The following is a 26,310-nucleotide window of genomic DNA, read 5'->3' as shown; positions in this document are numbered from 1 at the left end:
GTGGAAAAAGTGATGCGCTGGGAATACTTTCTGGATGCACTGTAGATAGATAGATAGATAGATAGATAGATAGATAGATAGATAGATAGATAGATAGATAGATAGATAGATAGATAGATAGATAGATAGATAGATAGATAGATAGATAGATAGATAGATAGATAGCACTTTACTTTTCCTGGGGGAAGTTTGGCTTTTACAGAAGCTCATTAAATAAGCAAGGAAATAAATGTCATTATATTATAATAAACAAGAACCCACTTATGGAATACACAACAGATTTTTTTTACTTCTTTTTTTTCCATGTGATAGAGTGAATGATTAAAAGGAAAATTAAACTCTTGACCTGGCTAAAAATAAAAAAGCACAGTCCCAGTCACACTGAGGCGTTATAAAGGCGTATCGCCATCATCCGCATACATACAGTGATCCCATCCATATAAACTCTTGAGTGGCACCAATTGCCAATCACTCCACAATTGAGTTAGCCTACTTACAAATGTGTTAGAAACTAGAGTATTGTATAGCCTAAACTGTCAACAGTAAACATGCTTCAAAGAGCAGACTGTGCCTTAAGCAGTTGCTTCATCTTATCATAATAATAAAGGAAATTGGATACACAGTGTTTCATTGCTTTCCAGAGAAACAAGATGATTCAAGAAAAAAATAATGAATAAGAAAGAGAAGAAATCTTATATCATTCAACACTAAAGGCAGACAGATTTAGGTTTTGTTTTTTATTTTTTATGGGTTTGCAACACTCAGGTAACCGTCCTTTTTTCTCACATTTCTCAATGGGCACTTGCCAACTTACAGGCTTCTAGAGCATAGAGACGGCTGCTTAGAAATCATTTATTAAAGCTAAACGAACACGGCAGTGTCCATGAGAGCATAACACTGTTGTTAAAGTCAGCAAGAAGAGCAAATGTGAAGATAATCAAGTAATGTTTTGTTGATGCTGTGAGTAGCAACAGGCAGTTCTATTGCCTTATATTTTCTTTTGGTAAACATGGCAGTGTCATGGGACCTGATGCTACTGGTAATTCCTAAGGGATGGACTTTGTTTTTTGATGCAATTTACTGGAAGCCATGGAAACACTGGGCTCACAGCTGCCTGATGTGATATACAATCCTCTTTCATTTATGCGATGCTCTAATCGATGACACAATCCGTGGTTTCACTCGAATGAACACCATAATACATTTCAAATCATAATTACAAGGACACTACAAGATAAACCAAATGTAAGGCTTCAAAGTTGTGTGGAGTGGTGGCTTACTGAGGCTAGGGATCTGCACTGGCATTCGGAAGGTTGCCAGTTCAAATCCTGTAAATGCCAATAGGGACTCTGCTCTGTCGGGCTCTTGAGCAAGGCCCTTAACCTGCAATTGCTGAGTGCTTTGAGTAGTGAGAAAAGTGCTATATAAATGCAAAGAATTAAGCCAGACTGGATACCCTCAAGTGGTTAAAAGAAAAAAAAATCGATAATTAATTTATAAATTCTTCAAAAATGAACAGTGCAAGGAGTTATGTTACCCTAAATCAGTGGTGAGCAAACTACATCCTGCAGGCTGAGTCCAGCCCCTGAAGCACAGGACCCCCAGCATATTTCTAGAAATATCTCAAGTGTTAGCCCTCCTGAGATCTTCTTAACAAGATGATGCTACACTTGACAGGTGTAACCATGGTAAGTTGCCATGGCGCTTTCATCCAAAAAATAATTAAAACCATCCAAGCTTTTTACTGTATGATCAGGAACGATCGTAGGAGTGTCACATAGACATAGATGGTTAAGGGTGTAACTTTAGTGGCTTGCTGGCCCTAAATCAGCATGTGCATTTCCAAAAAATATCAGTTTGAACATGACAGCCCTAAATCCTTGTCCTACTGTTTGTAGTGACTTTCATGTAACTCAGCATAGCAACATGTTATAAATAAAAAATATTAAAAGTTATTAAATTATTGGCATTTAGAATTAACAAAAAATAAAAAATTAAGGAGTTGATAAAAATATGAGTTTTTTATGCAGACTGATGTCTCTTAACCACTTGGTCTGTTTCCTGCAGAAACTAGGAAACCAGGTGGTCTGGGAGGGGAAAAGATACTCCCATACATTTAAACAAAATTTAAAATAGCATTTTATTTAAACCTGATGAAGCTGTTCTCAATGCCGGTCCACTTGTTATCTGCTATCTTAATTCTCTACAGTTATGGGTTCAAATACCAGCTTCAGACGAATGCCTATGTGGAGTTTTCATATTCTTTCTGTACCTGTGCCAGTCCTATCCACTTAATTCTTCTAGGATAACATCAAGTCAAGTTTTAAAAGTCCCTAAAGTCCTCCTGTCCACCACACTACTTGGTCACTTATTCCAGGTGTCTGTGGTTCTCTGAGCAAAGAAAAAGTTCCTAATGTTTGGGTGAAATTTATCCTCCACAAGTTTCCAGCTGTGTTCTTGATGAGCTCATTTTAAAGTCACCATCTCGATCCACTGCACTAATTCCCTTCATAACTTTTGCATGAACTGTAAAGGCTCAGCTCTTTTAATTTTTCTTCATAACTCGTACCCTGTAGCCCCGGACTCTGCTGAGTTGATCTTCTCTGGACCTTCTCTAGTGCTGCTATGTCCTTTTTGGAGACCAAAACTGCACCCAGTACTCCAGATAAGGCCTCACCAGTGTGTTATAAAGCTTGAGCAGAAGCTCCTGTGACTTGTACTCCACACATCAAGGCACTATATAACCTGACATTCTGTTTGCATTCTTAATGGCTTCTGAATGATGTCTGTAGTTAATAGTAATGAGTCCAGTATGACACCTAAATCCATCTCATAAGGTGGACTTTAAATTTCAGATTGTTTCTTCAAACTTACATGTAATACTTTTCATTTGCTAACATATTTCAGATGATATTTTATCTGTCACAAATCTGCCCAAGCCTGTATACTGTCCAGGCTCCTCTGTGATGACCGAATGGATTTTCGAATGTTGTGCTAATCCGCTTAGAAGTAGTGTGTTAAAGAGGTTATGTAAACATATATATACATATCCATATATACATATCTACATATCCACATATCCACATATACATATATATACATACATATACACATCCACATATACATATATATACATATACAAATTTACACATCTACATATATATATACATATACACATACAGTGGTGTGAAAAACTATTTGCCCCCTTCCTGATTTCTTATTCTTTTGCATGTTTGTCACACAAAATGTTTCTGATCATCAAACACATTTAACCATTAGTCAAATATAACACAAGTAAACACAAAATGCAGTTTGTAAATGGTGGTTTTTATTATTTAGGGAGAAAAAAAAATCCAAACCTACATGGCCCTGTGTGAAAAAGTAATTGCCCCCTGAACCTAATAACTGGTTGGGCCACCCTTAGCAGCAATAACTACAATCAAGCGTTTGCGATAACTTGCAATGAGTCTTTTACAGCGCTCTGGAGGAATTTTGGCCCACTCATCTTTGCAAAATTGTTGTAATTCAGCTTTATTTGAGGGTTTTCTAGCATGAACCGCCTTTTTAAGGTCATGCCATAGCATCTCAATTGGATTCAGGTCAGGACTTTGACTAGGCCACTCCAAAGTCTTCATTTTGTTTTTCTTCAGCCATTCAGAGGTGGATTTGCTGGTGTGTTTTGGGTCATTGTCCTGTTGCAGCACCCAAGATCGCTTCAGCTTGAGTTGACGAACAGATGGCCGGACATTCTCCTTCAGGATTTTTTGGTAGACAGTAGAATTCATGGTTCCATCTATCACAGCAAGCCTTCCAGGTCCTGAAGTAGCAAAACAACCCCAGACCATCACACTACCACCACCATATTTTACTGTTGGTATGATGTTCTTTTTCTGAAATGCTGTGTTCCTTTTACGCCAGATGTAACGGGACATTTGCCTTCCAAAAAGTTCAACTTTTGACTCATCAGTCCACAAGGTATTTTCCCAAAAGTCTTGGCAATCATTGAGATGTTTCTTAGCAAAATTGAGACGAGCCCTAATGTTCTTTTTGCTTAACAGTGGTTTGCGTCTTGGAAATCTGCCATGCAGGCCGTTTTTGCCCAGTCTCTTTCTTATGGTGGAGTCGTGAACACTGACCTTAATTGAGGCAAGTGAGGCCTGCAGTTCTTTAGACGTTGTCCTGGGGTCTTTTGTGACCTCTCGGATGAGTCGTCTCTGCGCTCTTGGGGTAATTTTGGTCGGCCGGCCACTCCTGGGAAGGTTCACCACTGTTTCATGTTTTTGCCATTTGTGGATAATGGCTCTCACTGTGGTTCGCTGGAGTCCCAAAGCTTTAGAAATGGCTTTATAACCTTTACCAGACTGATAGATCTCAATTACTTCTGTTCTCATTTGTTCCTGAATTTCTTTGGATCTTGGCATGATGTCTAGCTTTTGAGTTGCATTTGGTCTACTTCTCTGTGTCAGGCAGCTCCTATTTAAGTGATTTCTTGATTGAAACAGGAGCGGAAGAAATCAGGCCTGGGGGTGGCTACGGAAATTGAACTCAGGTGTGATACACCACAGTTAGGTTATTTTTTAACAAGGGGGCAATTACTTTTTCATACAGGGCCATGTAGGTTTGGATTTTTTTTTCTCCCTAAATAATAAAAACCACCATTTAAAAACTGCATTTTGTGTTTACTTGTGTTATATTTGACTAATGGTTAAATGTGTTTGATGATCAGAAACATTTTGTGTGACAAACATGCAAAAGAATAAGAAATCAGGAAGGGGGCAAATAGTTTTTCACACCACTGTATATATATATAAATATAGACATACATACATACATTCACACATATATATATATATATATATATATATATATATATATATATATATATATATATATATATATATATATATATATATATACACATATCTACTTATATATATATATTCACGGCATTCGTAGTCTGAATGACAATCTGATTGTATGAGTGGTTACCTACCAGGTAACGCTTATGGTTGGCCAGCAAGTCAGCTAACATCCGCCACGGTGCCTTCAGTTGTGAGAAGCAGATCATAGAATGGTTGAAAATAGTTTACTGTCAAATAATGCAAAGAGTACGCGACACGTGTTTCGCCCTAATTCTGGGCTCATCAGGCGTACGCACTCACTGCACTCCCTTACGGGAATCGAACCTCGGACGTCAGCGCTAGAGGCGAAGCCCCTAACATTGCGCCACGGTGTGTGGTTCATTTATTTGACAGCATGTAGATCAGGGTAATTACATTCACGGCATTCGTAGTCTGAATCACAATCTGATTGTATGGGTGGTTACCTGCCAGGTAACGCTTGTGGTTGGCCAGCTGTCCTCTGTTTTATAAACGAACGCCATATAAGGCCGTCCTTTCTCCTTGCTTAGCGGTTCTGTATTGTTTTATTGTTCGTTTATTATGATTGTTATAGTTATTGTGTAGGTATTTGAGAGTCACTTTTCTGTTCAGGTACCCATTTCCTTTATGTAATCCGCGGATTCTCCGCTATTTTTTGTTCGTTTATTATGATTATAGTTATTTATTGATGCCCTTCTTTAGCTGACTGCCTGCTCATATAAGGCGCTCTGCTGTTTTTTTGTGAAGCAGTCTTTAGTGTAATGAATGTTTTCTTCAGCGCTCTTTGGGGCTCTTCCTTGTTTTCTATGTACTGCGTTCACAGTCAGTTCACGTGATTACGTGGGAGGTGTGATGACGCGATACGCGACCCCGCCTCCCACGGCCAGCGAGCTGCAGTCCATTGCAGTATATGGACAAAAAAGAGGTTCCAGTTATGACCGTTACGCTTTGAATTTCGAAATGAAACCTGCCTAACTTTTGTAAGTAAGCTGTAAGGAATGAGCCTGCCAAATTTCAGCCTTCCACCTACACGGGAAGTTGGAGAATTAGTGATGAGTCAGTCAGTGAGTGAGGGCTTTGCCTTTTATTAGTATAGACATATACTGTATATATTAAAAATAGCAAAGGCCCCAACACTGCCCCCTGCTGGTCACCACTCTTAACATTGCCAGTTCTGATGAGGTTCCTCACACCATCACTCTCTGCTTCCTGTGTCTGAGCCAATTCTACACCCACTTAAAAACATCACCCTGAACTGCCACTTCTTTTAGTTTGGTGCCCAACCTCTCATGTGGCACCTTATCAAATGCTTTCTGAAAGTAATGATAAATAATATCATAGACACCACATTGATCAATCCATCCATTTTCCAACCCGCCAATTCCAGCCAACACAAGGCAGGAACCAATCCCGGGCAGGGTGCCAACCCACCGCAGACCACATTGATTGTATCCTTTTATTTCCTCCTTATAGAATTCCAGAATGTTGGTAAAACATGACCTCCCTCCTCTCAACCCATGCTGACTGTTCAGTTAAACTCCTGTTCTTCCCATGTGTTGATCAATATTCTCCATAAGCACATTAAGCTTACTGGCCTGTAGTTGCTTGGATCTGCCTGGTCATCCTTTTTATACAGCAGGATAAAATTTGCCATTGGCCATCCACTGCATCCACTGAACAGGATCATCTTCAGACAGAGGAGCAGCTTCAGCGACAGACTGCTGTCACCGTCCTGCTCCACTGACAGACTGAGGAGATCGTTCCTCCCCCACACTATGCGACTCTTCAATTCCACCCGGGGGGGTAAACGTTAACATTATACAAAGTTATTGTCTGTCTGTATACCTGCATTGTTATCATTCTTTAATTTAATATTGTTTTTTGTATCAGTATGCAGCTGCTGGAGTATGGGAATTTACCCTTGGGATTAATAAAGTATCTATCTATCTGTTTTCCAGTCCTTCTGAATTTCCCCAGGGTTCAGCAACTTCAAAATAAAAATATGCATCAAGGGTTTATATCTGCGCATTGGAAAACTACGCGCTCGCATGTGCACACATACAAAGACGCACACACACACACACAGGCGCGCGCGCGCGCGCCACAACCATTGTGCCTGTGCCAGGAAAGAGCATGTTAGAATACAAGCTTTTTGTTCTGTAACTAAAAACCATTCAGATAATTTCAGCAAGACTAAACTTCCAAAAAAAAGAAAAACGGATTTGAATCAAAATATGGGTGAAAAACATAAGAACTAGAACGAAAAAAACAACAACAACTCCAGGCTTTGTACTTTATACAATCATGAAATTGAAGTTAATCAGGTTAACTGGACTGATTCTTCCTCTCATTTACGGTAAGCACTTTCTTAAAACTGCGGTTTTTTTTCTTTTTGATTTGTGTTCATTTCAACGGTATGCCTTTTATTTTTCATTTGTCACCTTCTTTACGCACCGCTTTATACAGTATATATGGATGCAAAGGTTTATGATAAGGTTTGAATATGTGTAGCTGGAAATGCAGAAAGGGAGCAAATGAATCATGTATCTTAAACTCGTTTTTTATTTCTAAGCTTTCGATTCCTACCAGGAATCAACATTAGAGGAAAATAAATAGACATACAGCAATCCAAGGCAGTATAGCAAATAAGACTGAAACGTGGCTGTCCAATGTAAACGCCATTAATAGACGTTAGGATGCAGGCTTGAAAAGAAGAACATGCAACTAATAAATATGACTTTATGACAAATACCCTCTGAACCCGACCTCAGCAATCCTCCCTTTCTCTCTTTAAGTCTGCCTTTGGCTGCACCACTTGGGCTCTCGCTTTGAATGACCTTCCATGTTGTCTTTTTCTTTTTACGGCACTAATAAGATGATTCTGATCTTCCACCTGTTTTGCACCAGCCACACCTATTTTTGACTGACTGAACGGGTTTATAATCGTAAGGGTCGAGACAGGTGCTGGAGATCGCGCTGCCGTTAGTGCGTGTCGGTGTCAACGTGCACTTTTCCGTTTGATAGTTTTTTTATATTTATTTTTTTCGAAGCATAAGCTAAAGCCCTTATGCAAGCAGGGCGCCTGGAACCACACCCGAGTCACCTGCTGGTAGATCCATATATGCCTATCATGAAAACATCAAGGACCAAACTCGGACGGGATTTCAGTCCATTTCAGGACCCGTTGACTCGAGCACGACCACTCAGTCAGAGTGTACCACAGTCAATCAACACCCCCATTTAGCCCAATGCCTCCCAAAGATGTAATGCAGCTGAACGCGGTCTCACAGTCCGGCTGTTTGTTATTTTTATTGTTCAGATTCACGAAACTGAAAATCTACACAAAAAAACACACTTTTTTTGTATAGATTAATGACAATAAAATACAGTTTAAAAATCAGGATATTTGTAATTTTTATTACTGTATGTATTTTGTGGAAACCAAATAATACATTAATAGTGTAGACCTGCTGAATCCGGAACTGAGACGCTCCTCAGATCCATGGCTCCCACATTCTAACACGGGCCCCTAGGCCAGGATCTCTGGCGGGCCCTTCACCTATAGGGTTAAGGAAAACGTGATACCCAATAGGATTTAAAATAAAATAAGCGAGGTTAATGATGCGAAATATAAGAAGTATTATGCACATTTATTGAATATATTTATAAAGTAAAGATCCTAATGAAAAAATTACAATAATATCAAAAATTATTGGAACATCTGTTTTCTAGCTTTCTTTGAGGCAAAATTTTCAATGACCTCATTAAAATCAACGCGTTTAGCTAAATCATTTTCGATACACAGAATTGCTAGATGATTAAGTTGTTTTTGACTAGTTGTACTTCTTTGCCATGTTTTTAATGAATTTGCCAATCTGCTAAATGATCTTTCTGCTGAAGAAACAATAACTGGGACTGTACAAAACAATTTAATAGCGAGACAGATATTGGCAAATACAGTATACCTTGAAGTTTTTTGTCATAAATTGCATTCAAAATTCTAATTGGGCTTTTTTCAACACCAAAAACTGTGTTGTAAATACTTTTGAAGTGAATGATTTCATGCAACAAGTCCATCTGACAGATCTTCTGCATATGCATGTACAAGTTTTGCAGCTCTTGCAGTGAGTTGACCATTGCCCAAGTTCTGAAAATTCAAAATGGGTGAGAATAATTCACATATGGCAGTAAAGTGACGTAAATGTTTCATTTTTTTGTGTAGTATTTCTCATTTAATTGTGTTTAAAACCATGTATAATTTGTTTAAGTTTATTGTTTAAAATATTTATAAATAAAGAATATATAAAACGATATGACACCAAATCAGCAATTAATATCAAAATTTATGACCAGTGGAGAGGTCTACATTTTATGTGGATTTGTAAAATGTCAAAGCGAGAAAGTTGTAGAAAAATGTATGTAGAAATTTTTTTAAATCTGAAACTTTTTTTGATATTGTTTTTAGTTTTCAAAATATTTTATGCTGAAGTTGACACTCAACGCTGTAGGATCAATTCTTGCTTTCTGTTCATATGTTTTGTTTGTGCATAATATCTACTCATCCCGCGCCGGGCCCCTGTGATCCCGATCCCCCTGGCTAGAGCCCTGTCAGCCCCAGTGGGGGGGCCATGCTCAGATAATTGTAGACTGTCTAAGTGGGTGGGAATACCTGGAGAAGCCCCACTCATGTCCAGACCTCGCACTGCTACACAGCTTTCTCCTCGGAAATGCACATTCTTGAGAGAAACACAAACTCCATCTAACAGAACAGACAACGGGTGTGTGGTAGTCTGGTTTGCCATGCCTAAAACGAACTGTCACGAGTGTAATTGAGGGATCCATCAGTGTTAGTGCTAAACCAGTCATCCGTCTTGGGCTCGCTAGTCTATTCTCATCCCACTGCTGACACCAGTGTAATAATCGGGTTAAAGGAATTAGCCTCCTGCAATTGCTGGTGTGTATTCCTCAAAGTAATTGTTGGCATATTTGGCACCACTTCTGCCGCACTGCTCAGGTTTTCTGAGGCTCCACGCACTCCCAGTTGCTTTGTCCCTTTACCCATTCATTATTACAATATCTTTGATATAGTTAATATAATAAAAGTGAATTACCTCATCAACAAAGGTTGTCCAATATGTACACTTAATAATAATAATAATAATACGTTTTATTTATGTAGCGCCTTTCATACACACATTAACAAGACAGTAGAAATTACATACAAGAAAAAGAATAACACTCATTGAAAAGATGTGTATTTAACAGAAATTTGAAATTAATAATAGATTTTTCCTCATGAAAGCTGAGAGGAAGAGCATTCTGAATTTTAGGGACTATCACTCTGAAAGCTCTGCCACCCATAGTTACTAACCTGTGTTTAGGTACAGTGAGTAACTTAGCGTCCAATGATCGTAATGCACGGGCAGAACTGTAAGAAAGCAGCAGCTCCGACAGATAATGAGGGGCTAGCCCATGAAGGGCTTTAAAGGTGAGAAGGATAATTTTATATTTGATTCTTGAAGGAACTAGTAGCCAATTAAATCATAAAGGACAGGAGTGATGTGAGCAGATTTTTTAGTGTGTATAAGTAAACGAGCAGCAGAATTCTGAACATATTGTAATCTATTGATATATTTAGTCGGGAGGCCATAAAACAAAGCATTGCAATCGTCCAGACGGTAGTGATGAAAGTGTGAATGAGGGTCTCAGTATCTTTGACACTGAAGAAAGAATGCAGATGAGCAAAGTTAAGGAGATGAATAAAAGGGGACAATTGGTGTCACAGGTGTTTGTGATTCCTCAGTTGGGTTTCATGGCTTCATCAGATACCTTGGCCTGCTTCTACCCTCTGGAGTCTGGAGGTGCCATTGTTCAACATGAGGACAAGAGCTGTGCCAAAGAAAGTCAAAGAAGCCATTATGAGGATGAAGAACAAGAATAAAACCATCAGAGACATCGGGAAAACCTTAGGATGACTAAGATCAACTGTCTGGAATATCATGAAGAAGAAAGAACACACTGATGGGCTCAGAAATCAAAAAGGGGCTGGTAGGCCAAGGAAGACCTCCAGTGCTGAGGACAGAAGAATCCTCAACTATGGTAAAGAAAAAGACCCCAAACACCTGTCTGACACATCAGAGACAGTCTTCAGGGGGCCGATGTGTGTGTGTCAGAGACGACTATCAGCAGAAGACTTCATGAACAGAAACGCAGAGGACATACTGCAAGATGGCCAGATTACAGATTGTGAAAAAACACTTTAAAGAATTCTGGGAAAAGGTCTTGGGGACAAACAAGACAAAGATGAACCTCATCAGAGTGATGGCAAAAGAATAGTGTGGAGATGACAAGGAACTGCCCGAGATCCAAAGCAGACCACCTCATCTGTTAAACATGGCGGTGTTGGGGGTGTTATGGCTTGGGCATGTATGGCTGCCACAGGTCCTGGCACATTTCTCTTCATTGATGATGGAGCCATTGATGGCAGTTGTATAGTGAATTATGAAGTGTATAGAAACATCTGATCTGCTCAAGAAAACATGTTAAATGACCAAAATGTCTGCAAATCTCCTTAAATGAAAGTCTGCAATGTGCACTTTAATCACAAGATTGAATTGTTTGGTTTGTCATTTTAAACTGTGGAGCAGAAGGACAAATGAAGGAAGAAATGTGTCTTTGTCACAGACATTATGGAGGGCACTCTAATATTTTAAACACAAAAAGAGCAAAAAATCATATTATCATCTATTTTACAGCCTTGATTTAGTCATCCTTTAAATTATCTTTTTTATATCGTGACCTGTAGGAGGAATAACGGCAACCCAAACACAACTGCATGGACACAAGTCCTGGGCTCAAATAAGAATTAATTAGGAACAGAATCCCTCAACAAAGGCTTCTTCTTCTTGTTTATGGTCTTCCTCTGTACAAATGGGGAATATCTGCAAAATTATATAGATTGTATTCTTTATAGATTTAAATGTGTGGATTTGTATACCAGGCAAACACAAACACACTGTGGTGGACGGCCAGGACCCATGCCCGGCTAGGATGCCCCCATGGGATGCACATCACGTCCCCCGGAACCAGTGCCAAAGGAGCATCCTGGCCAGGCATGGGTCCCGGCCGTCCACCACAACACATTCATATTTAAATATTGAATTTTACTGATATTGTTATCCAAATCAGCTTACAGTATTTGTATTAATAATGTTAAGTATTCCAAGTCAGGGTCATTTGCAGTCAATGACTGGTTCAGGGTCACACTCTGAGTGAACCAGTAACTTTTTAAATCATTCTCTTCTATCAGCTTCTTGCTACTTACTCTCCGAAGATATGACTTAAATTATTTATATTTTTACATCTGAGTCTTGGGTGGTCCTTTCATGAAGGGTCTTACTGATTTAAAAGGCTTTGAATTAAAAAAAAAATCTGCTTTAGTAAAAAACAAAAATGTAAACAGGGGCTAAATTTCAAAGAAGCTGAAAGGTTCAAAGACATAATTAGAAAAACTAAAACACTTCTGCTCAGCATGCCTTCACTTTGTACTGTATAATTAAATCAAATTTGGAAAAAAATGTGAAACGCTAATTATAAAGTTGTATTTCAAAATATCACACAATATGATAAATGACAAGCCACTTCAAATACATAAGTTAATGTTTGCATGGTATGGCATTCAGGGAAATTCTGAGGCTGTTGAAGGTACTGTAGCCCTGTATGGAGGTTCTGGAACCTTCTCAATCCATTTCAGGGTTGTGGGGGGTGCAGAGGTTATCCCACCAGGACTGGGTAAAATGCTACAAACAGGCCTTGGCAGGACTCTAGTCCTTCACAGGGATCCAATCCACCTCATGCACGCACACGCACATACCCGTCATATTCATATTCAGTGACAATTTGCAAGTGCCAATTAACACAACCTAAATAAATAAATAAACTTTTGTAATTAATTCTGTCTTGGTGCAAACATGTCTTTAGTAAATTTCATGAAATGGGAATTGCAAAGCCATTCAGTTATGACAAATGTTAGGGAATAACAGACTTGAAAATTGCTTGAGGGTGTACAATGGCTGACCCTGCACTCAGACCTTCAAATGTCATGCAAAAAGACAATTTCCCCTTGGAAAAAAGTGTTTCAAATCCAAAAAAGAATCAAATCCATAAAAGTGAAAGGCAAACTTTATCGCAGCCAGTGATTATTAGAGATATCAGGTGAATGTGGCACTCTTCTGAGAAATTATTAGAATGATTTTTGATGTCCCAACTGGAACCTTTGGGTTGCATGTATACCCACGCATAAAACCCATCCTCACAATTCCTGCTTTATCTTCATCATTATCAGAGAGAGATCATGGCACGGAAATTTAAAAAAAAAAAAAAGTATAAATGAACATGTAATTGAACACAGTGCTTGAACTATAAACAAATAAATGCAGGTGCTCTGTTTTTGTCTGCTTCTTCTTCCTCGTACAGATGCTGTTTAAATACAACACAAGTTGTTAATCAAGCAGGGCTCTTATCTTGGAGTTTTCTGCATGCTGTTATAAATATACGGTCATGATGTTTGTTTTGGCAAAGCCATGTTTGCATCACTGAAAATCTTTATCAGATGGGCAGCTCATTATAATGGGGACATTTTAATGTTCCTCAGTTATTTATCGGGATGCATAGCCTAAAGTCAGGGCCGTCCCATCTGAGCAATTTTTTTGTCAGTGCGATAGTCACGCTACAGGGTACCACATTCATATTTACATAATGTTTTGTTTTTAGGAAGGCCATTTAAGTTACAGTGAGTTTCAACCTTTTTGACAAGTGGACTGATAAATAGATGTGAAAAGCACTATAGATAGATAGATAGATAGATAGATAGATAGATAGATAGATAGATAGATAGATAGATAGATAGATAGATAGATAGATAGATAGATAGATAGATAGATAGATAGATAGATAGATAGATAGATAGATAGATAGATAGATAGATAGATAGATAGATAGATAGATAGATAGATAGATAGTGTGGCTGGTGGCTGGAGCTCTCACCCATCCGGGATGCCCCGACAGTGAAAGGTCCATGAGAGAGAACTTTTTCAAGACATTTTCTCCCCAGGATCATTAGAGGACCAGCCCCCTTGGTTTACAGCGGGGCCACAGGTTTGGATCATGAAAGCTCAACCCTGCTGGGGCCAGTGGTCACCGTCAGGGGGGAGCCTGGACTTTTACTGGGCCCTGTTTGGCAGCACTTCCATCACACCATGAAGTGCTGCTGGAAGAAGGTTGTTAAACACCTGGAGTCCTTCCGTGTGTCCAATAAAAGGCGACAGTCACCACTACTCAATGGCCAGAGTTGGGAGGAAGAAGGACAAAGCCTTTATGGAGGACTGGAGGTGAAGGGACTGTGCTGTATTTATTGACTTTTTGTGTACTGTGCAGAGAAATGGGGAGCAAAAGGGCTTCCCCATATAGGAATAAAATAAAATGTCCTGTCTGTCTTAGTTGGGTTAGGGTGGCTGTATGTGCCCAGGGTTGATTGATCGATCGATAGATAGATCGATAGGACACACTATACAGTATGTGAGTGTTAAATTGCTTCCTAACACATTATTTAGTCATTAGCGATGAGTGAACTCTGCTGATTTTGCTCACCTCAGTTTTGGTGAAAATGGTGAAATGTTCAGTGAAATTATTTGAAATCAATTGGAAAGGAGAAACTGCGTTAGGTTTGCGTGGATTGTAATGCTGTGGTTGCTGTTTAAGTGTCATGAGGGCTAATGAAGTGTCTGCTTTTATAGCCTAAAATGTGACCTGAGCCGTATGGCAGCAGTGTTAACCAGTGCACCACAGTGCCTCTCATAAATTTAAACTCTGAATCTTTAATCTCCACCTACATCTACAGAGCCTGTGATTCAAGGGATCAGCATTACATACTCCAGGGGCTGTGCATGTCACTGTCTGATTTGCACTACACAGCAAGGAGCGAAGACACAACAAACTATTTTCATAAAATAATCCTCATTATGGCCAACTAATTTACCCCTCAATTTTAGTTTAAATAACATGCAGGGGTAAGTCCAGTTTGAGTATCAGATGAGTAGTAACTTCACACATGTATGTATAAGGCATAAATCATTCACGTATGTGCAAAGCAGATTGGACAGGGCTGTAAAGTGTAAGGTGGTGTTAACTTACAGTACGCATGCATAAAAGTCCTGCGTATGTGTGATGCACAGTGGGTAGGTAGTGCATATTGGGTAGTGACATCCCTATCCAACATTGGCTGCTATAGCTCCGTGATGTCACGCTGGCCTTATGAGACATCATGGAGCACTAAGGAAAGAAATTAATCTAAGCCAGCAGCAAGGCACATTCTCAGGAACAAATTTTTGCAAGCAAGGTCACAAGCGGACCTAATAAATTCACTGTTGGAAATGGTTTGTGGAATTTCGCCAGACAGCAGCTGTAACGGCCAACCTCTTACCCAGACCGGCCACTTCACCACCAAGACTATAACTTGGAATATCCGAGGTTTCTTGCTCGAATATCAAGCCATACGCCTTACAAGATGTCTTATTTTCTGGACACGACGAAATAACCAGAGACAGTAAATGGAAATGTCAAATTAAACACAGATATATTGTAAAATGAACGACAGAAAAACATTCAATAATAAATAAATATGCATAAGTGTGTGCAAATTACCACTTATCCCCAAAACACCAGTGACTAATTAATATATATATTAACACAAATATTTACAATAAACCCTCCCTTGCCCCAAACAATTAACAAAGCACACAACACAAATGCAAACATAGATCTCAAAAACACGGCAGTTGAAAATGTGGTGAAAAAATGTGTCCCAAAATAAAGTCTGGCGGTATAGAAACTGGTTGTGGTGTTATGGTGCTTCCTCCTGACAACAAAACAACCTCACCGTATGTCCTGGCAATGGCTGGAATGACTTCAACCCTGGGGTTTCTCGGCTCTGGCTGTCGTGATGAATGATCGGTAGATGAAAAAGCAGGCAGTGGAATAAAGCCATGAATAGCAGTGATGAGTTTGTAGATGGATGGATGGATAAATTGTCTTCTTTTCTTTTCCTCTCTCTCTCCACCTCTTGCCCCTCTATTTTAAATGTAAAATGTTCTGGATGTAACTGGTGTGTAGACAGGTGATTTCCGTCCTGGGGCTGCAGTCTTTCTCCATCATCCATCCCCTCTGCACTTACGGGGACAAAGTTCACTGACGTACACATAACGGACAGTAAACGGGACGATGAAAACAATACGCACTCAGCACACACATAGAATATACTATTACTATGTAGTTCCGCTAAACAGCACTATTCTGAAAATCTTTAAAGACCAAACGTAAACAAACTATCTTAAATATTAACCAAAAAAAAAAAACAGAACTCCAACACAATACTGTATATTTATAATTTTGGGGTCTGAGTTGAGTTTTGTTAATTGCCTCTCCCAGCAGGGGTTCGAAGAGCTGCTCTTTGCTCTTTTTTATTGTCATATTTTAGTATCCTTTTTTATTTTTATTTTTTTATGTTATTGAATTTTTTACAATCAAATAACATTTCCTGCAAGCAAGTCAAGTTTTGCAAAACTAGGTTCGAAACAAATCAATCCCTACCCATGAGAAAGAGAGCTAGGCCAACAGAATAAAACAAGAAAAATAAATAATTAAATACAAATAGAATTAAAAAAATGGAAGAGAATCCGCTTCCTCAATTTAAATCCATCCATCCATCCATTCTCCAACCCGCTGAATCCGAACACAGGGTCACGGGGGTCTGCTGGAGCCAATCCCAGCCAACACAGGGCACAAGGCAGGAAACAATCCTGGGCAGGGTGCCAACCCACCGCAGATCAATTTAAATGCTTATTTTAAAATACTGTCAATTAGATTCTGCCAAGTTCTTAAAAAGTTCTGCCCAGATCCTTTAAGTGAGAATTTGATTTTTTCCAGTGTCAAATAATATAAAACATCAGTTACCCACTGACTTAAAGGAGGAGAGTTAGGATTCTTCCAGTTTAGCAAAATAAGTCTGCGTGCCAATAGTAAAGGCAATGAAAGTTTGTTTGTCCTTCTCTACTTTAAGCCCCTCTGTGAGCCCACCTAACACAGCTGCTAGTGCGTTAGGAGGGATTGGGACACCAAGGCTGTCTGAAAGGCATTTAACAATTTTGGTCCAAAATTATGTTAATTTGTGTGCAGGCCCAAAACACGTGACCCAGTGAGGTTGGAACTTGATTGCAGCGTTCGCAGGTTGGATCACATCCTGGAAACATTTTAGATATATGCGCTCGATAGATGATTTTAAGTTGGAAAATTCTATGCTTTGGGCATATGGAGTGCAAGTGAATTCTGTGCACTGCTGCCTTCCACTCCTTTTCTGACATGTTGAGTGAGAGATCCTTTTCCCACTGCACACTGGGATCTTTGAAAGGGAGGGACTTTAAAATGCTTTTATATATTACAGAGATGCTGCCTGAGTCCTTTGAGGCTTTTTGCTCTTTTGTAGATTTGTATAGATTCAGTTTATGGGAAAAGGTCAGCATTTCAATGAAGGAAGCTGAACATTTAGTGTGAAGGAGAAGCAGTCGACATTCATTTAGCGGTGAGATTACCAGCTCTTCCCTTCAGCTTTTTGGGTTGCCAATGGGGTCGTGCCTGAGGTGGGTTGGCGCCCTGCCTGGGATTGGTTCCCTGCCTTGCGCCCTGTGTTGGCTGGGATTTGCTCCAGCAGACCCCTGTGACCCTGTGTTCAGATTCAGCGGGTTGGAATATGGATGGATGGAATGGGGTTGTGCTGTTTATTGTCCGGAGACACAATTCAAACAGAAAAGAAAGGATGGTCTTTGGCATATATCCCATCATGTGAGAAGGCAAATAACAAAAGGAAAATAAGATGGGCTTCAACAGTCAGTCGTGACTAGCGGAACTCTATCAGATGGGTCACTCATGCCAGTAAATGACACCTCCTTCCGGAACACCCCAGGTTCTTATTGCAGCTGGACCAGAAGGGATATGGTAAAGTTGCCCTTACTGGGCAGCTTGTCAACACTGTGGAAATAAAGGAGATGTCAGTTTTATCAGCAGTGCCCCCTCTCATCTTGGGGAGTCATTATATACATTGACAGAGCCTTTGAGGAAGTCATCCGGGGCACATACGTGACAATGCGGATATGCAAAATATATCTTATTACCAATTCATTGTTTAACTGAAGATTACACAGGTCGAAACAAACATTTGCTCTCACTGATTAATGGCACCGTCTGCAGTGAAGTGCTTTTAATGTCATTGTGGCCCTGTTTCTACTTTCCTCAAGGCCAAAGGTGTAGCAGTCAGTCTTTTCTGTAAGGACAATCTAGATTCGGCCTCTCAGCGCTTTGCTGGAGTGTTAACAGACCTTAACAAAAAACTGCCAGGCATGACTGCTTTTGTTTGGAATACAAATCATGACCAGATAAGGTTGTTTTAGAATAAACATTCCAGGGAGTTTTCTCTCTGCAAATATTTGCCAACAAGCTTTAATGTTCGTCATTTTGGTCTTGGAATGAAATGTCATAAAATATATTTAAAAATGTACTACAACTTACCTGTCTTAAATATAAAACAGTTAAAAATCCATCCATCGTCCAACCCGCTACATCCTAACACAGGGTCATGGGGGTCTGCTGGAGCCAGTCCTAGGACACAAGGCAAGAACAAATCCCTGGGCAGGGCGCCAGCCCACCACCGGGCACACACTAACCTGCATGACTTGGACTGTGGGAGGAAACCCACGCAGACACGGGGAGAACCTGCAAACTCCACACAGGGAGGCAGGTGTCCTTACTGTGAGGCAGCAGCACTACCCACTGCGCCACCATGCCACCCACTGTTAAAAAATCACAACCAAACACCCAATTTACATGCATTTTTTTTTTTACCTGGACCTGGATTAAAGGCCAGAAGTCCACATGACTGTCATCATCAAGTTCTTTCATGTGAACCTTGAATGCAATGAGGACTGATTGTGAGGTCATTTATGTTAGGTCAGTGATGGTGAACCTTTTAGAGACTGAGTGCCCAAACTGCAACCCAAAACCCACATATTTATTGCAAAGTGCCAACATGGCAATTTAACCTGAATACTGAAGTTTTAGATTAGAAAAAACATCTTTTGTCTTAAAAGAAAAACACAATAACCGAGCTTTCAGTGATACAAACAACTTTTTATTGAAAGATAAAAGTATGCATTTGGCATGCTTTTGAACAATTAATGCAATTTTTGCTGTTGTATGCATGCTATTAATATGTCGAACCTTGGCTCATACTTTATAAGTTTGAGAGCAACACGTGCAGCACTCAGGTCATCTGTTAGTCTGTTTCTGGTGTCAGATTTGAAGTAATTCAAAGCTGAAAACTGCTGCTTACAAGCATAAGATGATCCAAACAAAATAAAGAAAGCAATCCCAGGTGCTTTCATTGACTTAAAATTATTTGGCAGAGAATTCCACACTTAAAGGATTTCAATGTCAGAACTAACTGTGCTGTCCTTTGTCATCCCTTCTATCTTCTCAAGTGTTTCACGCAGGTCTTCCCCATTAACCTCCCTTCCCTCTCTCTTTTATCCCCTTTCCATCCGCCTCGCACTTCTATTATATATAATGGGGACGTGGATCAGGTGTGGCGATTAGCAGCTCCCGGCAACAATTACAGATGTGGACGACTCCTCCCCTGTCCACTTAAGCGAGGACCGCCCGCATCACGAAGCTCCCGGGAACCGCTCCAGCCACACTACCACGTCCCCTCCTCTAAGCCGCGAGGGCGCTGATTATCTATTAAAACTGGCCTTTTCAATTTTGAGCTGTGGACCCACATCACCCTCCAACCTAACCCTCTCCAACCCCACCATGAGAATCACCTTTGCCACAGATCGCACCCTCAAGCCGCATGTGAGCTGCCCGCCTTACCCCAGACAGGGGAAGCGCTCCCATTGGGCTGCTGGGCAGAGGGGCGGGTGATTTGAGAAATGTCCTCAAGTGCACGTGGAGAGGGAGAGGAGAGCAGCCCGGCCCCATGTCCCTCTGGCTTTCTAGTAACGAACTCTGTGCTGGGGCGAGGTTCACCACCACTGTGTTAGGTAGAATGCCTAGAGGGGGGCTGGGTGGTCTCGTGGACTTGGAACCCCTGCAGATTTTTTTTTTCTCCTCTGGAAGAATGGAATTATTTCATTTGTTCTTTCTGTCCTCCCTGGCCATCGGACCTTACTTTTATTCTATGTTAATTAGTGTTCCCTAATTCTATTTTCTTATTTATTTTGCCTTTTTTCTCTTTCTTCATCCTGTAAAGCACTTTGAGCTACATTGTTTGTATGAAAATGTGCTATAGAAATAAAAGTTGTTGTTGTTGGACCTGCACAAAAAAGGGGTGTGCAGCATTCCCACCTCAAAGGCTGAGTGTTGAGTGTCTGTATCTTCCCACAGGAAAATCGTACTACTAGTTTGTTTCTTTTAAGACTTGGCTTTGCCACAGATGTTTCTTCTCTAACATTCTTTAGGAGAAACAGCTTTAGATAAAAAGGAGACGTGAAATACAACTGAGGTAAGAGGAATCCAAATGGGAATTTAGTTTGACAAGCATGGTATGTCTTGTGGGATTTCTTTTTAGTTTTAGTTTTCATCTCTTTCAAAGAGTTCATGTTGTGTACTTATTATTGGACTGATGGGGACTTAGAACATTTGAGATACGATTGCTTACACTTCTGTTGTTTTTCTATTTGGGGCACAAGCAGATGAAGTGACTTTCTCATGGTCACACAGTGGTGTCAGTAGTGGGATCTGAGCCCATAGCTTCGGGGATTGAAATCAGATGTTTTAACCACTATGCCATACTTTTCTTCTTCATGTGAGACTCATCTAACTGGAGAAGAATGAGAGCAACTAATAGTATTACTGAAAAGCAAGGATTCCAGCTTTGTAATCCTAGTCAAGTGTTTTATTTCTACCATTCATACATTTCACCATATTTTTACGGAGCACACAATGCAAATACTTTGAAATTGAAAAAAACAGTCAAGACGCTACTTGGAAGATACAAGGCCATTGTGCGACTTTGCTGAGATCTCCGCTAAAATTCAAGAGGAGACCCTTATGAGACTACCGGGGTAAAGTATTCAGGAGAAAAATCTGAGAAGCAGGAGACCAAAGACATCATCGCCATTTTATTACTTTCTAATCTTACAAGGGGGGCTCTGCCCCCTGCTCGCTTCGCTCGCCCACCCCCGGCGTTGGGTATCCTGAAATACATTAGTCGACCTCGTTCGTCTTGGAGCCATGCCCACTTTGCTTGCAGCATTTCAGACGTGCGTTGTAGGCGCCTGCGTTCATTGATTTTATCCAGCCGGGCTCGTGTTTGTATATCCGTCAGTCGAGCTCGTTCGTTTTGAACCCGTGCCTGCTTTGCTTCCGCAGTTTCAGACGTGCGTTGTAGACGCCTGCGTTCATTGATCTTATCTAGGTGGGCTCGTGTTTGTATCGTTGAGCTGTATTGTGTTTGAATTCGGTGTAAAGCGTTCAACGGTTTGTACAATCCCAAGCAGCACATTATTCCTAACTTCACTCCGCAGTAGTGCCACTCACAATATGGTGGTGACGCCTGCGCCTTCCGTCGTAGTGCCACTCACAATATGGCGGTGACGCCTGCGCCTTCCGTACTATCATTGTGGACCTGTGGGGCTGCCATAGCCTCTTCCATTTGAATCTGGGCTGCAGCACAGAATCCTCTTTTTTGTGTGGCTGTGTCGGTAGTCGTTAGCTATGGGCGCGTTGTTGTTTCATTTCTCATTCACGTCAGTTGAGCTCTTTCGTTTTTGGGCCGTGACTCCTTCGTGCGCGGTGGATACGACTTCGCGTGCGGTTTATGAGACGCACGCTGTACGCGCCTGCGCAGTATGTCTCATGGTCCCATCGCCGTGTACCTGCGTCCATGCCATCCAGTTTACCATTCTCGGTTAGTAATATGGATTGTTGTCGAGGAGAAATCAAAAAGTTTTGAAGGACACTCTTTTATTCTTATGCATTGTACCTGTATGCCCTTGTGGAGTCTGTCCCTTCCGCAGTTATGACAGTGGGCTTCTTCCAGGTACTTTGGTCTTGTCTTAAGCCTAATCCAGCAGCAGCCTGGGGAGGTTCTGGGTGGTCTCGTGGCCTCGGGAACTCCTGCAGATTTAGTTTTTTTCTCACAGTACCTCTGGAATATTTTGTTTGCTTTTTCTGTCCTCCCTGGCCATCGGACCTTACTTTACTCTTTGTTAATTATTGCTTAACTTTATTTTTATATGTTTTCTTCTTTCGTTCTTCATCTTATAAAGTACTTTGAGCTACATCATTTGTATAAAGTGCTCTATAAATAAATGTTGTTGTTGTTGATACTGCACACCAGTTAGGCGACCTGGCTTTTTCAAATTGGCACTGTGTCAATGCATACGTGATTTGTGTCTTATGATGGATTGACAGTCCAGTTTTGCTTACAACTTTGCACACGGTGCTGCTGCCTGATTAGGGTTAACTGTTTTGACCCTGCATTAAATAAAGTAGATTTGAAAATGCTATATTTTTGCAATCAAGCTTTATTTTATATGACACCTTCCACAACAAGCGATGAAATCATTGACACATAAACCGAATTAAAATCAACACTCGACTGACTGAAGATCTGATGCACAGGTCTGTGAGTTTTTTCTAACTAAAATAAAAAAGTGTCTTCTCCTTCTTGATTGTTGCATGGTGAAAAAAAAACACAAACTACAAGGCTTGCTAATTTGAATTAAAACAGCCACATCACATATGAAAGGTTCTGCTACTTTGAATAGACTGTGCAAATTCTAACCCTGGTGGCACAAAACATTCAAAAACATGCCAAGTAACTAAAAACACCTACAAACAGTGGGATACGATGATTGACCAGGTGCTTTGAAAGTGGCAAAATGATCCTTAAAACCTTCTACAAAGGAAAATTAGTTAGAGGCAAATGGGAATAGGATCAAAAACTAGAAGAACGTTGGAGCATCTGGCAGCCAACACCACAAAGCCCTTAGGCTTAGAACCGCAAGCACCAAAAGTCTCAGCACAACATGGGATAATGCCAAAGTGCCCAAAGCATAGAAGACATCTACCCATTTTTTTTAAACTGTTATTCCAGTCAGGGCCGCAGGGCTGCTGAAGCCTGGCCCAGCAATTATAGGCTACATGGCAGGAACAACACCTGGACTGGGTGCTTGACCTTCACAGGGCAAACACCCACATCAGGGCCAAATAACAACAGCAGTTCTCCTAACCTGCATGTCTTCGGACTGAGGGAGGAAACCCACATGGGCATAGCAAGAACATGCAAACTCCACGCATGTAGCACGCAGAACACAAACTCCAGTCTCCTTATTGCTACCACCATAATCACCGTACTGCCAATGGAAAACATGATGCTTAATAATAAAAATAACTTTATTTATAGAGCAGGTTTTTCACATTAAAATGCATCTCCAAGTGCTTTCTATAGATTGTAAAAAATGAATAATCCTCTTTAATAAAATCCCTGTGTGCGTCCAGGTGTCCGTGTGTGTGTGTCTTCTGGTGAAGTGCGCATGCGCGGGGCACGGTGCGATGCGTGATATTACTGTCAGAGAAAGTTAGAGGCGTTTTACGGAAGTACAAACCAGTATTACTGCGAGAGGAAATTAAAGGTACACAATACAGTGACGCATATTACAGCCACATACAAGCCAGTATTACTGTCAGAGAAAATTAAAGGCATATTACCGACGCGCACGCCTGTATTACCTACACAGAAAATTAAAGGTATATTACAGACGTACAAGCCAGCGGACATACAAGACAGTATTACTGTCACAGAAAATAAAGACACACAATACATGGCGGCAGCCCACGAAAAACGGTCAGCACAGCAAGTAAACATCAACAAAAGAAAGGCTGAAAGAAAGAAAAATACGACCAACAAAAAGAATGAGGTCAAAGTCCCTTACCATTTAATATAGACTGTTCCTACTAATGTTTATGCACTACTGTTCTAGCGCCCGTTATTGTAACGGGCTAAATGACTAGTTCTGAATAAAAATGCAAGACATGATGAAAAAAATAATAAAATGAAAACATAATTTACCATCTTCTTATATAATAAGATCCTGTCCAGGATTTTAAATCACCTGTAGCTGGCAAACCATTTAACTTGAAATTTGGTACACATATACTACGTGACGTCTACTATCCATTTTCAGGGTGATGAGTGACCTCCAAGGTTATTCTTCCTTTTATTTTATTTTATTGTAGAATCAACTCTCGGCAGCAGCCAGCTGTGCGGCACATGTGTACGGGCGCCGTTCTCATTCCATACCACCTTCGCCGTCACTTCCTCTACCTCTTCAGATCTTAAATCAGATTGAAGAGAGCTTAAGTGAAAAATGAAAGAAAACGTACTAAGTAATTGCAACAAAAACACTGACTTAATCAGTTTTAACGTGAAAAGACGCCAACGAAAGAAGAGAAGTGGGCCGCTAGGGTGGAGAGAAGAAGAGCTGCTCAGGAAGAAGCAAGAGCATCGACCTCTGAGCAAACGAATGATAAACGTACAGAGAAAGAGGGTGAAAACTAGGAATGCTCAAGTCAAGTGGATTCACTGCATGTTATCGTGCTGTGCGCCTTTACTGGTATGATATAAAGCTGCTGCTGCTGTGTGTGTGTGTGCGCGTGTGTGTGTGCGTGCGTGTGCGTGTGTGTGTGTGCATGTGTGTCCATCCAAACCATCCGATTGGTCAGTTTGGTTTTGGTTGCCCAGTGGTAGGGATGATGACCTTATACAATACATTTGGGGTACAAACTTTAGTTTCTGATTCTGACTCGAGTTACCATGGAGCCTTTCAATGACAACAAAGTGACAAATTTACTGAGCAACACTGGGTCACTAAATTGTAAAAAGACGTGAGTTGCCTTTAAAGATGGGAAGTTGTCACAAGAATACATCTGCTTTTACCACATCAGGTAATGGGAGCCCGTCTATCATTTATGGTAGTCAAAAAGTAGACAGGAGGTGATCAACGCTCCTTGAAATGACAAAGTCAGAAAAGAAGGCTTTACAGGTATACTGATTTAAAGGGGACAGTGAGAAAGAAAAAAAAACAGTAACAGGATAGGGAAATGTATCAAAGGATAATCATAGCCCGAAAGACTAGAATAACCTAACGACTTTAGCCAAAAAAAGGCATGCAAGGATTCAAAATATCAGAAAAAAATGAATAATGAAGCAAACGTTATTGATTTGTTTTTAAAGAATTCAATCCAATTATGAATCCTGGGAGCTGCTTTGGTATTTATTATTGCAATAATGATGAAACTGTCGGGCTGTGCAGGGCGATGCTCTTGCAACTCAGGGAGGCATCAGCAGCGGAAACATAAAATGTCGTCACCGTCAGTAAGTTCAAAATGTTTCCGCACTTTTATATTTTCGTTGGAAGGTAGTAACAGGGCATTAAAAAATTGATACGACGCTGGGAAAATTTCATCACAAACGAAAGTGACTTATGTAGAAAAGGGATGTCATTTGTTTTTGAAATTCTTAATAGAGTTAAAAAAATGTGCGGAGACTTTTTGAACGTCCCTCATAATAATATCAACCTTTCCGAAGAGATAAATAATACTATAAAACCCAACCAGAAAGATACTACATAAGAAAAAAAACAGAAGTCTGCACAAACAAAATAAATATGGCCGCCAAGGAGGAAGAGAAATACATTTTACAATCTGATAATTCACAACAACGGGAATGCGATCAAGAGAGGAAATGCCGGGCAGGAGAGGCTGAGACACACGAGAATACCAAAGACAGGCACACGGTGAGCTCTGTTTTTAAAAGTTATTCTGTGATTTGTCTTTGACAGGTAAGATTAGTGTAAATTAAATGTGCTACAATATAATAAACAAAATAAACATCACGTCTTTAAAAACAGGATGGAACAAATAATCATTTTCAGTTTAATTGCAGAAGATGGCAAATGTTCAAAAGATGCTTGCAGTGGAATCAGCACAGCCAAATGTGTCTCTCAAACCGTTATGACATTTCCTGAAAACATGTAGGAACTTTTTTTTGTTTGGATTTTACATTTCTATGAAAAGAATCAAAACTAAATTACAAGTGAAAAAATTAGAAATTCAAACTTGAATGGAAATACAGGGACATGTTTTAATTGTTGCTTGGTATTTAAACCAGCAGCCACAAAGGTAACTTAAAGTAATTTTGACAACAGCACTGTCATTTTTGTTTGTTTGTATTTAGGCTTGTGAACTAATCGACTGACCTAATATAATCAACAATTAAATGAAACTGAAGTAAAATGATTCTCTAATTTTTACCCATGAT

General features: G+C 40.2%; 1 protein-coding gene across 13 annotated transcripts in view; it reads left to right on the top strand.

Annotated features, from left to right (window-relative positions):
- LOC114659706 (SLAM family member 5-like) overlaps nucleotides 1-26,310 on the top strand; it is a 215,666-nt gene that overhangs the window by 145,612 nt on the left and 43,744 nt on the right. For 10 of the 13 annotated variants that reach the window (XR_007936039.1, XR_007936038.1, XM_051932668.1 and 7 more), the window contains exon 1: nucleotides 7,009-7,236. The exons of the other annotated variants lie outside the window; for them this stretch is intronic. Coding sequence is in view for 8 of the 10 variants with exons in the window: in XM_051932668.1 (XP_051788628.1) it covers nucleotides 7,185-7,236 (52 nt within the window). In the remaining 2 variants the exon portion in view is untranslated. Of the gene's footprint in view, nucleotides 1-7,008; nucleotides 7,237-26,310 lie in introns of those variants that run through there. 13 annotated transcript variants of the gene reach the window in all.

Source organism: Erpetoichthys calabaricus, chromosome 10 (assembly GCF_900747795.2).
Source record: "Erpetoichthys calabaricus chromosome 10, fErpCal1.3, whole genome shotgun sequence".
Taxonomy (NCBI): Eukaryota; Metazoa; Chordata; class Cladistia; order Polypteriformes; family Polypteridae; genus Erpetoichthys; species Erpetoichthys calabaricus.
This window is presented reverse-complemented; position numbering and strand designations above follow the sequence as displayed.